At 42.5% G+C, this 14436-nt stretch overlaps 1 protein-coding gene across 3 annotated transcripts in view; it reads right to left on the reverse strand.

The window, feature by feature from the left end:
• The window catches only part of ZMYM4 (zinc finger MYM-type containing 4), a 142862-nt gene that overhangs the window by 76237 nt on the left and 52189 nt on the right, over positions 1 to 14436 (reverse strand). For all 3 annotated transcript variants that reach the window (XM_040337306.1, XM_040337305.1, XM_040337307.1), the window contains exons 9-12: positions 8664 to 8814; positions 6251 to 6366; positions 5709 to 6032; positions 4218 to 4368 (exon numbers count right to left, since the gene is read on the reverse strand). In XM_040337306.1, the coding sequence (XP_040193240.1) occupies positions 4218 to 4368; positions 5709 to 6032; positions 6251 to 6366; positions 8664 to 8814 (742 nt within the window). The remainder of the gene's footprint in view (positions 1 to 4217; positions 4369 to 5708; positions 6033 to 6250; positions 6367 to 8663; positions 8815 to 14436) is intronic.

Below are 14436 nucleotides of genomic sequence, written 5' to 3' on the forward strand. Positions count from 1 at the left end.
CACAATTAGAATAAGTGGTGTGTTCGCCGATTCAAATTTCCTCAATACTGCTGGTACCAGTACAGTCTCACCTGACAGAACCCGTACCACTACCTCTTGTTCCTCCAACTCCTGCAGGGAGGATAGAAGAGCCGACGCCTTCTCCGCACATTTTGGCAGCTCAGTGATGAGAAGTCTGTGGGGGAGGTTTTGAAAACTCCATCCGGTACTCTTCTCTCGATCCCCAGAACGAACGGGTTGGAGATGACCATCTCCTACAGTGGGAGGAAGGCTCACAATCTTCGTCCCACTGTGGTCAACCTGTCATTGGGTTATCAGGGCTGTTCAGGTGTTCAGGAGGATGAAAAATTACCGCCCACGCCCTTTGCCCCGCAAACTTTTCTGCCCTTCCACTTTTGGGGACCCAAACTTCCACTGTGGGCGATATTTTTTTTAGTCCAAACTTTCTCTTGATGGGAAAGGCCTTTTTCTTATCATCTGTCTGATCCAAAACAGCCTCCAAACCTGGCCCCAAACAACCTTGACCTCGGACGCAATATCTCCCTGCCATGTCTTAAGCCATAGGGCTCTCCTTGCTGAGCTGACCAGCGCTGAGGATCTTGCGGACATGCACACCGATTCAGCAGGGGCATCTGCAATGTACGCCACCCCTTTTTGGAGCATCGGAAAGAAGACAGGATCATCTCTTTTGGAGTCCCGGCTTCAATGTGCACCTTAATTTGTGTTAGCCAATATGCCATGTTGCGGGCCACCACTGTGACCGCCATGGCAGGCTTAAGGATTCCCGGGACTTTCAAAAGAAGATCCAGCCTCTTGTCCATGGGGTCCTCAAAGGCCAGGTCAGTATGCCTGGAAACTTGTGAAAAGGCAGCGTCCAGCCTAGGAGATTTATTCCAGACTAATGCAGCCTCCTACACAAATGGAAACCTGCGTTTTAAGGCCCTTGAAAGGAAAAGTTTCCTCTCAGGATCTTGCCACTCCCTTTTGATGACTTAAACCAAGAAGTTGTGGACCGGGAACATCCTCTTCTTTTGCTCCCCAAGGCCCTTGTACATATGGTCATGGAGCGACAACGTCCTTTTTCTTGAAAGCTGCCTGTGAATCCTTCATCTCCCGCTGATTGGTGGTCGCTGTGCCTTCGTCCGCTGCCTCTACAGCAAGAAGGCCGCACCAGCCTGGCGCGCTTTTTAGATCCCAGGGCCAGAACCTGAAGGACTGGTCGGAAATGCCCCCCCTCTCCGGAACAGACGTTGCCAGTCATCCGGCCCAGCTTCTAATGCTCCATCGCTGGTCCCAGAGAACAGGGGGGACCTGGCGCACTTCCCTCCCCTGGGCAGAAGAAAGCGGACCCCGGATCTTCCACCTTCCCCCAAGAGAAGCTGGAGTGCGCACGATGCAGCGTACAGGTATTTCCCAGGCTCCCTGGCTGCAGGATAAGAGACCTTTGTCTCCCCCTCTTAGAAAACACTCAGCCTCTTTCTTGTGAAAAAAAAGAAAACACTCAGCCTCAGGGATGGGAGGACATGATCCTGGGGCTCCGCTGCAGAAAAGCCCCGACACTGCATTGTGATAGCACACAGTGCATAGTGCCTGGAGTGTGGCTAATGACTGTTGGCGCTACATAGAATCCTGTGCTTTTCCTGCACTAGCAGGGTCTCGTAACTGTGACGTTGCCCCCTCCTTGTGGGGACCGAGTTTTATTTTGCACAGCTGCTTCCAGATATATTTATTTATTTAATTTTTCTTTTTACCCCTTCCTCCACTTTACGGTCTATTTAAGGCTCTCAGCCAATAACAGGCTGGGGCCTCCCGTTACAAAAAAAAAAGTCAGGGACAAGGCCATGTATCCCTTATGAAGGTAGCAAAAGCCGCTGGAGGCCCTGGGAGAGGAGCCGGAGAACGAGCGGTCAAAGTCATCAACCAGAACAGGAAAAAAAAGGAGAAAAAAAAACTTTCATAATAAGCATCCTTTACCTGCAGACATTCCTCTTTTCACTTCCTCATTGTTAGTTTTTGCTCAGAAGTTGCTCTATTTCTTCTCTGTTCTGTTCACTTCCTGCTTGTCTGATTTTACTGACCACCATGACAGGAGGGTTTACTGCGGTGGTCAGTAACGTGCTCACCCCCTCCTGGGAACTACATCTGTGCGGCAGGACGCTCTCTATGTGTTAGAGACCTCAAGGAGGTGTAAATTACTGGGCGTGCCGCAATTCATACTGGGAAATGTAGTTCTTACATGAACGAACAATGCAAACCAGGCAGTGAATGAGAGAACAGAAACTAGAATGCCGGAGGTGATATAAATGAAGGAATTTAATAGGTATTTACTCGTTTTTTAACAGAATCATTACACTATTCTGTCTGTCTACCTTGCAGACATTAATTTTAGGCAAAAAAACAATTTCCCTTACAACTCCTTTAAGATAAACTGGGAAAAGTCTGTGCCTCTTGCCAGTAGATCCCTTGGACGGGCTCTTGCCTAGAGAGGTAGCCCAGGTGCAAGTAGCGAACAAATCTAAATATTTGGGTATAATTATCTCTAGAGACCCGCAACAGTACATAGAAGATAATTTAATCAAATTGCTGTATAAGTTAAGGGGGGGGGGGGGGGGGAAGTATGGGAAAGTCTACCAATATCAGCGGCTGGTTGCAATATGCAGTACCAAACAAATCTTTCTTCAGGTACCTACAGGTCAAGCACGCATTAGAGGTGCAGTTTAGAGGTGCAACCCTGGAATGGAGCACGATACCGGTGCTCCAAAAGATAATCAAATCACAATCTGAGAAAGGACTTAATTCAAAGACATACCCACATATAAACAGGGGACGGAGGGGGGGGGGGGGGGGGGGGGAGGGCAGAGGCTCCAAGTATAAGGAAAAGTGGGTACAAGACGTGGGAAATATATTTGAAACTCAGTGGAACAGAATCCTAGAACTTGCCCCAAATGGCATCACTTGCCCCCTCCCAGGGGATGATAGATACGTTTTTAATATATAGAACATATCGCACTCCACGTAAACTTTTCCAGTTCGGCCGGACGCAAGTTGTCTTAGGTGTGGGGACATAGATGTGGACTTGGATCCACATGTTCTGGAGATGCCCGAAGTTATTTCGCTACTGGAGGGAGGTAATGGGAATCATCGACCGGGTGTTTGGAACCTCTACAGAGTTGGAGGCAAAGTATTGTCTACTGGGATTAGTAGAGGGGATGGGTAACCTAGGAAACACCCAGACCACGGTTTTGAGATGCCTTTTTCAGGCCAGGAAGCGGATTGCGCAAAGATGGCAGTCGGCACTACCGCCATCCAGTAGTGAATGGATAAATAACAAACACGACAATTCGCAAAGAGAAATAAAGTATATGTACAGCAAGGGGCATTAAAGAAATATGATAATCCCTCTTGCTTCCCACCAGGGTTTCCAGAGGTTAACACTTAATATAACAAATAGCGTAGTTTAGAATTCAAGTGAAGTAGGTGACCCGACAGGATAGAGGGTGGAAGGGAAGGATGAATGGATGTTCTGGAAGGTGGTTGAACGAATGGGTTAGGACTTTAGGGTTAAAAAGAAGAACTGGACAGGGCTACATGAAGGTATATAACCCCCCCCCCCCCCCAACTAGGAGAACGAGGGGGGGGGGGGGGGGGCGACGACGACGACAGGGATATGTTTGGTTCACAGTTGCTAAATGTTGCACAAAAAAAAAAAACTATATATATATATATATATATATATATATATATATATATATATATATATATATATAATAAAAATAGTGACATGTTTAATACGGTACTTACTTTACCCGCTGTACATGTTAAATCAGCTTTTGCAAGAAATTACTTAGAATCACCAAACATTATATATTTTCTGAAAGCAGAGGCCCTGGAGAATACAACGGTGGTTTCTTCAATTTCAGTGCACAATATTTGCATGGACATTTATTAAAGGCAAATTTTAAAGAAGAAAAAAAATGGACAAATACAATGTGCACCCTGTAAAAGTGATCAGGCGGGTGTAGAACTGCTCGATCAATTTTACATTAAAGCAAGTTGCTGGCTGAAAATGTTGATATCAGGACCAAGCTGCAGCCATGATCCTGGTATAACCACTTGAACCCAAGGCCGTATTATATACAGCCTAAGGGTTGAACGTGGTTAGTAAAACACAAACAATTTAGACTCCTAATGAAAGAAACATAATACAAATAGCAAACCTTCACTGCAGAAAACCTTTTCAACTCCTGAGAAGCGCACCAATTCCTTAATAGTCTTCTCTATTTTGCAGTATTCACATATTGCCGTAATCATGTTAATTTTTTTGTATTCATCACAGCAGGCTTTACCGCAAAACTGATACATTTTACCCTAAGATGAAAGATGTATTAAAATCAGTGCATTTCAAAACAAACTTGTATTTTTTGGTTTAGTGTGGATCAATCAACTGCAAAGCCTCATTCACATACATCGGATTTCAGCATCAAGAATCAGCAGATTCTTGCAGTTGGAATGACAGGTGCATGCGAATTACAGCAGTCGCTCAGCCTGTAGAGTGTTGACACATGCAGAGGCATGTCGCTGTTCACATGTAGCCACACACCAAGTGTTTACCTGTAGTGAAAGCCGAATATAATATTTACATAGGCTCAAATATCTGTACCTAACCACAGTTAACCACTTGGTGTGTGGCTACATGTGAACAGTACTGGCCGCTGTCAGCCTGTCAATATTTTGCACTGGTTAAGCGGCTGCTGCTATTTCAGCCACAAGTCATTCCAGCCACAAGAATTTGGTGTATGAGGCTAAATGGCAGTGTGAAGGCGGTCCAACACTACTACATGCTTTGGACACTTCATCAAATACAACCAGTAAACTTAAAAGGGGATTTCCATTTTCAATAGGAAAGTGGGCACACGCTTTGCATTTTTGCAAAAATACTTATTTGTCTTCTTTCCATGCATTAGCAGAAACCGGTGGAGTCAAATCATAACTAAGACGAGATTTGCAATACAACGAATATGAATCTACATGATGATCATCAAACTGTCTCAGGGTTGCCAACTTTCAGTAAATTTGCGAACAGTTTGTAAAATCCGTACTTTTTGCATTTGTCCTTGGAATGTCCATTGCGGACATGTAGGCTGCATGTCTGTAACTGACATTCATGGACAAATGCAACAATTATGGATTTTACAAACGGTTTGTAAATTTACTGAAAGTTGGCAACCCTGAACTGTCTGCAAATCTAGGCAAGCAAACATGCCTAGACTCGCCTGCTTTTACTAAATATGCTCCTTTGTCTAAATGTATTTATTAGTTTCACAGAGAACTTAAATCTTTCTCTGTTTAATATCAATTCAGGAATACTTATTTACTGGTTTATGGCACAGTGAGCTAAGAGATTTCTTCCCTGTGTAAGATGCTCATTTCCCCACAGATACAAACTGTACAAGTGACAAATCTTAATATAATCTCAGAGCAAGCCAAACCTTTCAGAATTGTCCGTATTCAGATATTTTACATTTTGAAGTGTCTATATTGTGTATACATTATTTAGGTACATGAACAACAGCTGGGTGTATATGTGTATATATATATATATATATATATATATATATATATATATATATATATATATTCATATTCTATCTTTAAGTGACAATCACCACTATCTTTACATATCCAACATATAACACTAGGTTTTATACCTTATAGTCCAAGAGTTCTGGCTTGGTGGCAAACAGTCGACTGCAATGCTGACACCTTAACTTCACTGAAAGGCGAGAAAGGTTGTTCTGCTGTTGTGTCTGTGTCTGTGACTGTGCAGCTAACCTCTGAAGTCCAGCAGCAGCCGAATTGCTGCTGCTGCTGCTGCTAACTGTTGAAGTAGAGGTGGTTGACGTGGCAGACACCACAGATTGTGTACTGCTTCCAGCTTGTGTCACTGTACTTGCATTGGCGTTCATGATCACTTGGCCTTGGGTAAGAGGGACCACTGAAGAATTAACCCCAGGGGATTTGCTAAAGAGGTTCTGTTGGATTGAGTAAGACAAAGAGGAAAAAATCATGCTCCAGGTGAAAAAATAACCATGTTTTATTTACACCAATATAAGACATCAGGAAACAAAATGTATGCAATATTCAACACCATCTAGTGAAGTGTAAAAAAAAAAAAAAAAAAGACATAAATATCTTTACCAAAGAAAATACTAACGTAAAGGCAGTTAAACTTAGTCAAGACAAGACTCACTTGAAATGAAACTACACAGTTATAACTGCAGAAATTTCGAATGCTCCCATCAGACATTGCCAAATGATACTGTGGTATGGCCATAGTTTTGCAGCTATTACACTGAATTTGTACACCTGTGAAAGACATATACATTTTACAATGTGAACGTAAAAGTAAAAAAAACATTTAAAGCTTTATATGCAGCCACCTTCACCCCCAGGTACAATAGTAGGATTTTGTACCCACCATTAAATCTTTATTTTTAGAGTCTATTGAGGGACACAGGAAGTCATCCTGTTGGGTTATACAGCCACATGCAAAAAGATTGGACACTGACAAAATAAAAAAACTGTAGGACAGGAGAGGATAAGCCTCCCTACCACCAGGTTGTACCATGAGCATGGACACAAACACAAGGGAGTGGACCTGTATCAAAGGGGCAGAAAAAAAAAGTTAATACTGCGAGAAGAACTCACAGCTGGACCTGTATGCAATAAGGAGAAAAGCTCCTGCCAGAGAATTAGGATTAGGCGGAGGGTTTAAAGAACAGATTTTGGGAGAGAGGAGGTCAACATCATCGTAAGTCAGTGAAAGTTGAAATCCCCAGTTCCCCGATTGCCAAATGGGACAAATAGGAAACAAGCAGTCCATGACTGTAAAGACTATCAGAGGCATTTACTTTACCAAAGCAAAGATTACCAGAATTTTTTGGGGGAAAAAATAAGAAAAATAGGATTGGATTACCCAATGGTGAGTGGGTGGTTCAGGTGAGCTCATAACAAACCAGGTATTAATCCAACAATGACCAAAACAGAACAAGGTACACGGGGAGTCCCAAACAAGAATTAGGCATGGGGTAGACAAGAGATAGAGGTATAATCCCTTCACCAAAAATATCATGAAAAAATTGACCTGACAGAGCCGAAGACCAAACCAAGCCCTGGAAATCTGCAAGAAGCTAGAATGTCCCCACGGTGGAACATCCCAGGTAAATCCCTTCTGAACATCCTTCCTAAACTTGAGCATTCAAAGTAGTAGGGACTCAAAGATGCCCGACTGCCGAGATCAAAATCCATGGGGCAGCAGGCAGAAGCTTCAACCAAGTCAGCAAGGCATAGTCACCTGGGTCAATATGAAGTAAAGGCTATTGCAAGAAAGCCCCCTCTATCTCTAGACCGTGTGGCGTTAGGGGGGGGGGGGGGGGGACAGGCCTAGAGCTAAATGCAGAGTGCTCTGTACTGCTGTCAGGGTAGCCCACAAACAAACATGATCAACATAAGGTTTAACTAGGAAAACATGGGAGCCACATCCAGCGTTCACCTTCACTACAGAGGACAATATATGGAGATCAAGACTGGAATGAAAAGTTCCTCCCAGGTCAGAGCCAAAACCGCTTCTTTGGTCACAGCAAGGACTCCTGGTATACTTTAATGGTAGGTGGCAGTATAACCTAAAAGTGAAAGACTTCCTGTGTCTCATAATGAACAAGAGAGGATAATTTAACTGCACAACCAATAGAAAACAGAGGCTGCTATGTAATGTAAGAAGTACTTTACAAGTTATTACATCTGGGTAGTAACAGATTCTGGAAAGTAGAACACAAGTGTCTCTGAAAAACAATGATTAACAGCTTAAAGGATCACTAAAGGAAAACATTTTATTTGCTAAAATGACTGTTTACAGGGTATAGAGAGACATATTAGTTAACTGATTCCTTTTAAAAACGATTAAAAATAGATAAAAATCTATCATATAATGTACCTCCTAGATGCAAAAGTGAAACTGAAACTAGTTTAGTCTTTGCATGTTATTTTATGCCTCTGTGCTGGACAGTGCCATAGAGAGTCATGGCTAGGAAAACGAAACTAAACTCTCCCATTACTTTTTTCATAAGGAGCCAGACAACCAGGAAGTGTCCAGAACAGAGCAGTATTACAGTAACATCAGAGCAAAAACGAGCAATGAGGACATGAAACCAGGACTGCAGTAAGGTAAAGGAAGCTATTTAGCTAAAAAAAAATTCCTTTAGTGATCCTTTAACTACTGGGACTGCCACAGAGAGAAGTGAAGCTTAAAAGCGGAACTATACTCCCCTCAGCTCCAGAGATGCGATGTCCCGGATCTCCCTGTCAGGCCGCTGACAACTGCAGGCAGTAGGCTTCCGGGTCTCAATCACCAGCCACTTTAATTGGCCCGGGCAGGAATGGTGTCATTCCCACGCATGAGTGGGAGTTAAGTTCGATTCAAGCATTGCCAAATTTGTACAGTGGGCTCACTGTACAGAGGCGGACAAGCATGTTACAAAAGACATCAGCGGCTAAATCATTGCAAATATTCATATACATTTTGTAAGACGTGTAACTGAGCTTTAAGTCTAAGCACCTGAGAACTTACAATCAGATTTAGAGTAACAAAAATGAACTCCCAATACCTGATGAAGTCACGCTTTGGACCCTGTAGGCGGACAAACAGTTAACAGAACAGTACAGCTCAGTGCGACCCATGCTGTTGGTGTTCTCAATCATTTCTGCCGAGGAACGTAAGGTTTTGCACAGAGCACATGGAGTGATTTTAGCAGATTTCTGTAAAAAAAAAAATACATAATATATATGAATTAAAATAAAAAACACAAATGTACAACTGGTTAGATACATGGACTATGTAAGCTAATCATAAACAATGATGCAAATGTATTTTCACCTCTTCCTGACGACGTGGTACATATATGCAGCTGCTCGGCAGGTGGGCTTTAATGCCTGAGAGGCTGCATATATGTGGACTTATCTAAAGGCTTTCCTGTGCTGTGAGCGGGCACCCTTGCAATATGGAGATTTCTGATCATGTAACCACTGCGACAGGCAATCACAGTGGTCACATGACCCGAAAGCCTAGTATTCAGAAACTCTTAAAGGAACAGGAGGTGAAAGCGGGAAAGGGTAAACTTTGTGTTTTAATGTGCATATGTATGCATGGGTATGAACTAACACAAACATGACAATGGTTTCCCAAAGCACTAAGGGTTTAGAGCAGGGATATGCAATTAGCGGACCTCCAGCTGTTGCAAAACTACAAGTCCCATCATGCCTCTGCCTCTGGGTTCATGCTTGTGGCTGTCAGAGTCTTGCTATGCCTCATGGGAATTGTAGTTCTGCAACATCTGGAGGTCCGCTAATTGCATATCCCTGGTTTAGAGGCAGCATGGCAAACAAAGCTTTCAGCTTAAAGTGTAAGTAAACCCACCTATCATTTTCAGGCAAGGAAGCTGCCATCTTGGCCTATGTTTAATCTTCAACTGCCATGATGCTGCACATGTGATCAGTTATGACACCAGCCATTGGATGGTTTGACAGTTTGGTTGAGAGCACAACCAATGTGACAGTTAGCAATCCTGGCATGCCGGAAATGTAACTGCTTTTTGAAACTATAAAAACGATGGGTTTACTTCCGCTTTTAGGCTCCATTCACACCTAGGCGTATTGTCGCCTGTAGCGCGACACTACTGCAGCCTGCAATACGCTGGAGGGGTGATTTAACATTGTCGGCTATGGAGATGGTTCACATCTCCACGCCGAATGCCTAAAGCTCAAAACAAGTCCCGGACCTTTTTTTCAGGTGGCTTTTGGCATAGCCGACAAGGTTGATCACCCCTCCGGCGTACGTTAGGTTTAAAAAATGCTGCGTTTTGTCGCGGCAAATCGCGGGACAAAACGCCGCAATTTGTCGCGGTAACATACGCCGCGCGTTCAGCTGTGAATGCAGCCTAAGAGATGAGCGACAGCTATGACGACTAATTGGAGATCAGTAATCAAGGCTTCTTTCAGTACATCTGAAAGATGAAATAGCTGAACACTTAAAAAAGGACAAAGCTCCATCTACTGACTAGATCAAATACAGCATAGAAATATGCAATATTTCATATTGACTTTAAATATTGTTTTTTTCTTGTGACTAGGGTTAAAAAGTATGTTTTAACCCACTATACAGTGGGGCAAAAAAGTATTTAGTCAGCCACCAATTGTGCAAGTTCTCCCACTTAAAAAGATGAGAGGCCTGTAATTGTCATCATAGGTATACCTCAACTATAAGAGACAAAATGTGAAAAAAAATCCAGACAATCACATTGTCTGATTTGGAAAGAATTTATTTGCAAATTGTGGTGGAAAATAAGTATTTGGTCAATATCAAAAGTTCATCTCAATACTTTGTTATATATCCTTTGTTGGCAATGACAGAGGTCAAACGTTTTCTGTAAGTCTTCACAAGGTTGTCACACACTGTTGCTGGTATGTTGGCCCATTCCTCCATGCAGATCTCCTCTAGAGCAGTGATGTTTTGGGGCTGTCGCTGGGCAACACGGACTTTCAACTCCTTCCAAAGGTTTTCTATGGGGTTGAGATCTGGAGACTGGCTAGGCCACTCAAGGACCTTGAAATGCTTCTTACGAAGCCACTCCTTCGTTGCCCGGGCAGTGTGTTTGGGATCATTGTCATGCTGAAAGACCCAGCCACATTTCATCTCCAATGCCCTTGCTAATGGGAGGAGGTTTGCACTCAAAATCTCACGATACATGGCCCCATTCATTCTTTCATGTACATGGATTAGTTGTCCTGTTCCCTTTGCAGAGAAATAGCCCAAAAGCATGATGTTGCCACCCCAATGCTTCACAGTAGGTATGGTGTTCTTTGGTTGCAACTCGGCATTCTCTCTCCTCCAAACAAAACGAGCTGTGTTTCTACCAAACAGTTCTACTTTGGTTTCATGTGACCATATAACATTCTCCAAATCCTCTTCTGAATCATCCAAATGCTCTCTAGCAAACCTCAGATGGGCCCGGACATGTACTGGCTTAAGCAGGGGGACACGTCTGGCACTGCAGGATCTGAGTCCCTGGCGGCGTAGTGTGTTACTGATGGTAGCCTTTGTTACGTTGGTCTCAGCTCTCTGCAGGTCATTCACTAGGCCCCCCCGTGTGGTTCTGGGATTTTTGCTCACCGTTCTTGTGATCATTTTGATCCCACCGGGTGAGATCTTGCATGAAGCCCCAGATCGAGGGAGATTATCAGTGGTCTTGTATGTCTACCATTTTCTAATTATTGCTCCCACAGTTGATTTCTTCACACCAAGCTGCTTGCCTATTGCAGATTCAGTCTTCCCAGCCTGGTGCAGGGCTACAGTCTTGTTTCTGGTGTCCTTCGACAGCTCTTTGGTCTTCACCATAGTGGAGTTTGGAGTGTGACTGTTTGAGGTTGTGGACAGGTGTCTTTTATACGGATAAAAAGTTCAAACAGGTGCCATTAATACAGGTAATGAGTGGAGGACAGAGGAGCCTCTTAAAGAAGAAGTTACAGGTCTGTGAGAGAGAAATCTTGCTTGTTTGTAGAGGAGACCAAATACTTATTTTCCACCATAATTTGCAAATAAATTCTTTCCAAATCAGACAATGTGATTGTCTGGATTTGTTTCCACATTTTGGCCTTCATAGTTGAGGTATACCTATGATGACAATTACAGGCCTCTCATCTTTTTAAGTGGGAGAACTTGCACAATCGGTGGCTGACTAAATACTTTTTTGCCCCACTGTTTTTTATATATATATATATATATATATATATATATATATATATATATATATATATATATATATATATATATATATATATAGGGATTTTATGTTCTAGACCAACACAAAGTGGTACATAATTGTGAAGTGGAAGGAAAATTAATGTTTTAAACATTTAGTTTTTTTTCAAATACTGTATGTGAAAAGTCCAACGTGCATATGTATTCAGCCCCCTACTACTCTAAGGGTAGTAACTAAAATATAGTTGAACCAATTGCCTTCAGAAGTCACCTAATTGGTACATAGAGTCCACCTGTGTAATTTAATCTCAGTATAAATACAGCTGTTCTGTAAAGCGCGTTTAGAGGTTTGTTAGAGAACCTTAGTTGTGGAGAAGTTTAAAGTGGATGTAAACCCGAAAAAAAAAAAAAAAAAAAAAAATTCTTTGCTGTCACAATGTACAGTATAATATTTCCCATCATCTGTGCCCAGTCTTGCCACACATAAATTAATCCAGCTCTGAGCAATCCTCTTATTGTTCAGTGAAATAAAACGGATTTACAGAGAAAAACCTTAGTCCGTTCCGCCCCCTTGCTGTGAGTGACAGGTTATTTACATAGCTCATGCACTAGCCTGGAGACGGGCATTATTTTTTAATTCCCATCCCCACTCCTTTTCTGAAGTCATGTGGTTACTTTTCTGGATGTTAGTGATCATAGCAGAATTCAGTTTAAGGGGAGTGTAGAGGTGGGCGGGGGAGTCTACTGACATCACGACTCCAGTTTAGAAAGCATGAGAGTGGGTTTACATCCACTTTAAAGCAGGTTTAGATTATAAAAAAAAAAAATCCTAAACTTTGAACATCTCACGGAGCATTGTTCAATCTATCATCCGAAAATGGAAAGAGTATAGCACAACTGCAAACCTGCCAGGACATGGCTGTCTACCTAAACTGACAGGCAGGGCAGGGAGAGCATTCAGAGAAGCAGCAAAGAGGTCCAGGGTAACTGTATTTCATCTCCAAATACGGAAAGGTTTCTTCACAGTAAGAGCTGTGAAAATGTGGAACAGACTCCCTCCAGAGGTGGTTCTGGCCAGCTCAGTAGATTGCTTTAAGAAAGGCCTGGATACTTTCCTAAATGTACATAACATAACTGAGTACTAAGATTTGTAGGTAAAGTTGATCCAGGGTAAATCCGATTGCCTCTCGGGGGATCAGGAAGGAATTTTTTCCCCTGCTGTAGCAAATTGGATCATGCTCTGCTGTTTTTTTTTGCCTTCCTCTGGATCAACTGTGGGTATGGAGTTGGGTGTATGGGATTGTACTGCGTTTTAATTTTTTTTATTTTTTTGTGGTTGAACTGGATGGACTTGTGTCTTTTTTCAACCCAACTATGTAACTCTGGAGATCCACAGCTCAGGTGGGAGAATCTGTCGACAGGACAACTATTAGTTATGCCCTTGAAAGCCCTTGTTGAAAGAAGTCAAATTTGCAAGAAGCCATGTGGGGGACACAGCAAACATGTGGAAGAAGGTGCTCTGGTCAAAACCAAAATTTAATTTAGCCTAAAAGCAAAATGCTATGTGTGGCAGAAAACGAACACTGCACACAACCCTGAATACAACCTTTCTTCAGCAGGGACAGGGAAGCTGGTCAAGAGTTGGTGGGCAGATGGATGGAGCCAAATACATCTGCCCACCACACGATCAGATTATCTGATGGGAATTGTGTGATGGCAGGCTGTTGTCGGAAAATCTGACTGTTTGTATGCTCTATCAGACAATTGTTGTTGGATTTTCTGCCAATAAAAGTGGGATAGCATGCTTTAAAATTGTCCTCCAACAAATGTGTGTTGTCGATTATCCGATCGCGTGTACACAAGTCCTTCGAATAATACCCTGCATGCTCAGTAGCAATGCTAAACCAAAACAAAACATTAGCAGAAGTTGTCCAAATGAGCACTAGAGCTGAAAAAACACGTAGTTTTGTGTTTGTTGGCCGACAATTCTTTGCAGTTTGTATGCAATACAAGTTTCTGGGCCAATGCCCTTCGGACAAAAGTCTTACGCTTTGTCCGCAGAAAATCTGATCGTGTGTACCAGGCTTTAGAAGAAAACCTGTTCGAGTCTGCAAAAGACTTAAAGGGGTTGTAAAAGTTTGTTTTTTATTTTCTAAATAGGTTCCTTTAAAGCTAGTGCATTGTTGGTTCACTAACCTTTTCCTTTGATTTCCCTTCTAAATATTTTTTTTCTTTGTTTTCTTTGTCTGAATTTTTCACTTCCTGTTCCTCCTCAGTAAGGTGTTCAGTAAGTTGTTCTAAATGACTTTCCACCGCTCGGATGATGGTGGAAAGCTTACTGAGGAGAAACAGGAAGTGAGAAATTCAAACAAAGAAAAAAAACATTTAGAAGGGAAATCGAAGGAAAAGGTTAGTGAACCAACAATGCACTAGCTTAAAGGAACCTATTTAGAAGATAAAAGACGAACCTTTACAATCCCTTTAAGACTGGGGCAGAAGCTCTCCTTCAAGCAGGACAACTACCCTAAACATACAGGCAAAGCTACAATGGAATGGTTTAGATCAAAGCATATTCATGTGTTCGAATGGACCAAAGTCCAGACCTAAATCCAATTGAGAATCTG

Source organism: Rana temporaria, chromosome 2, assembly GCF_905171775.1.
Source record: "Rana temporaria chromosome 2, aRanTem1.1, whole genome shotgun sequence".
NCBI lineage: Eukaryota > Metazoa > Chordata > Amphibia > Anura > Ranidae > Rana > Rana temporaria.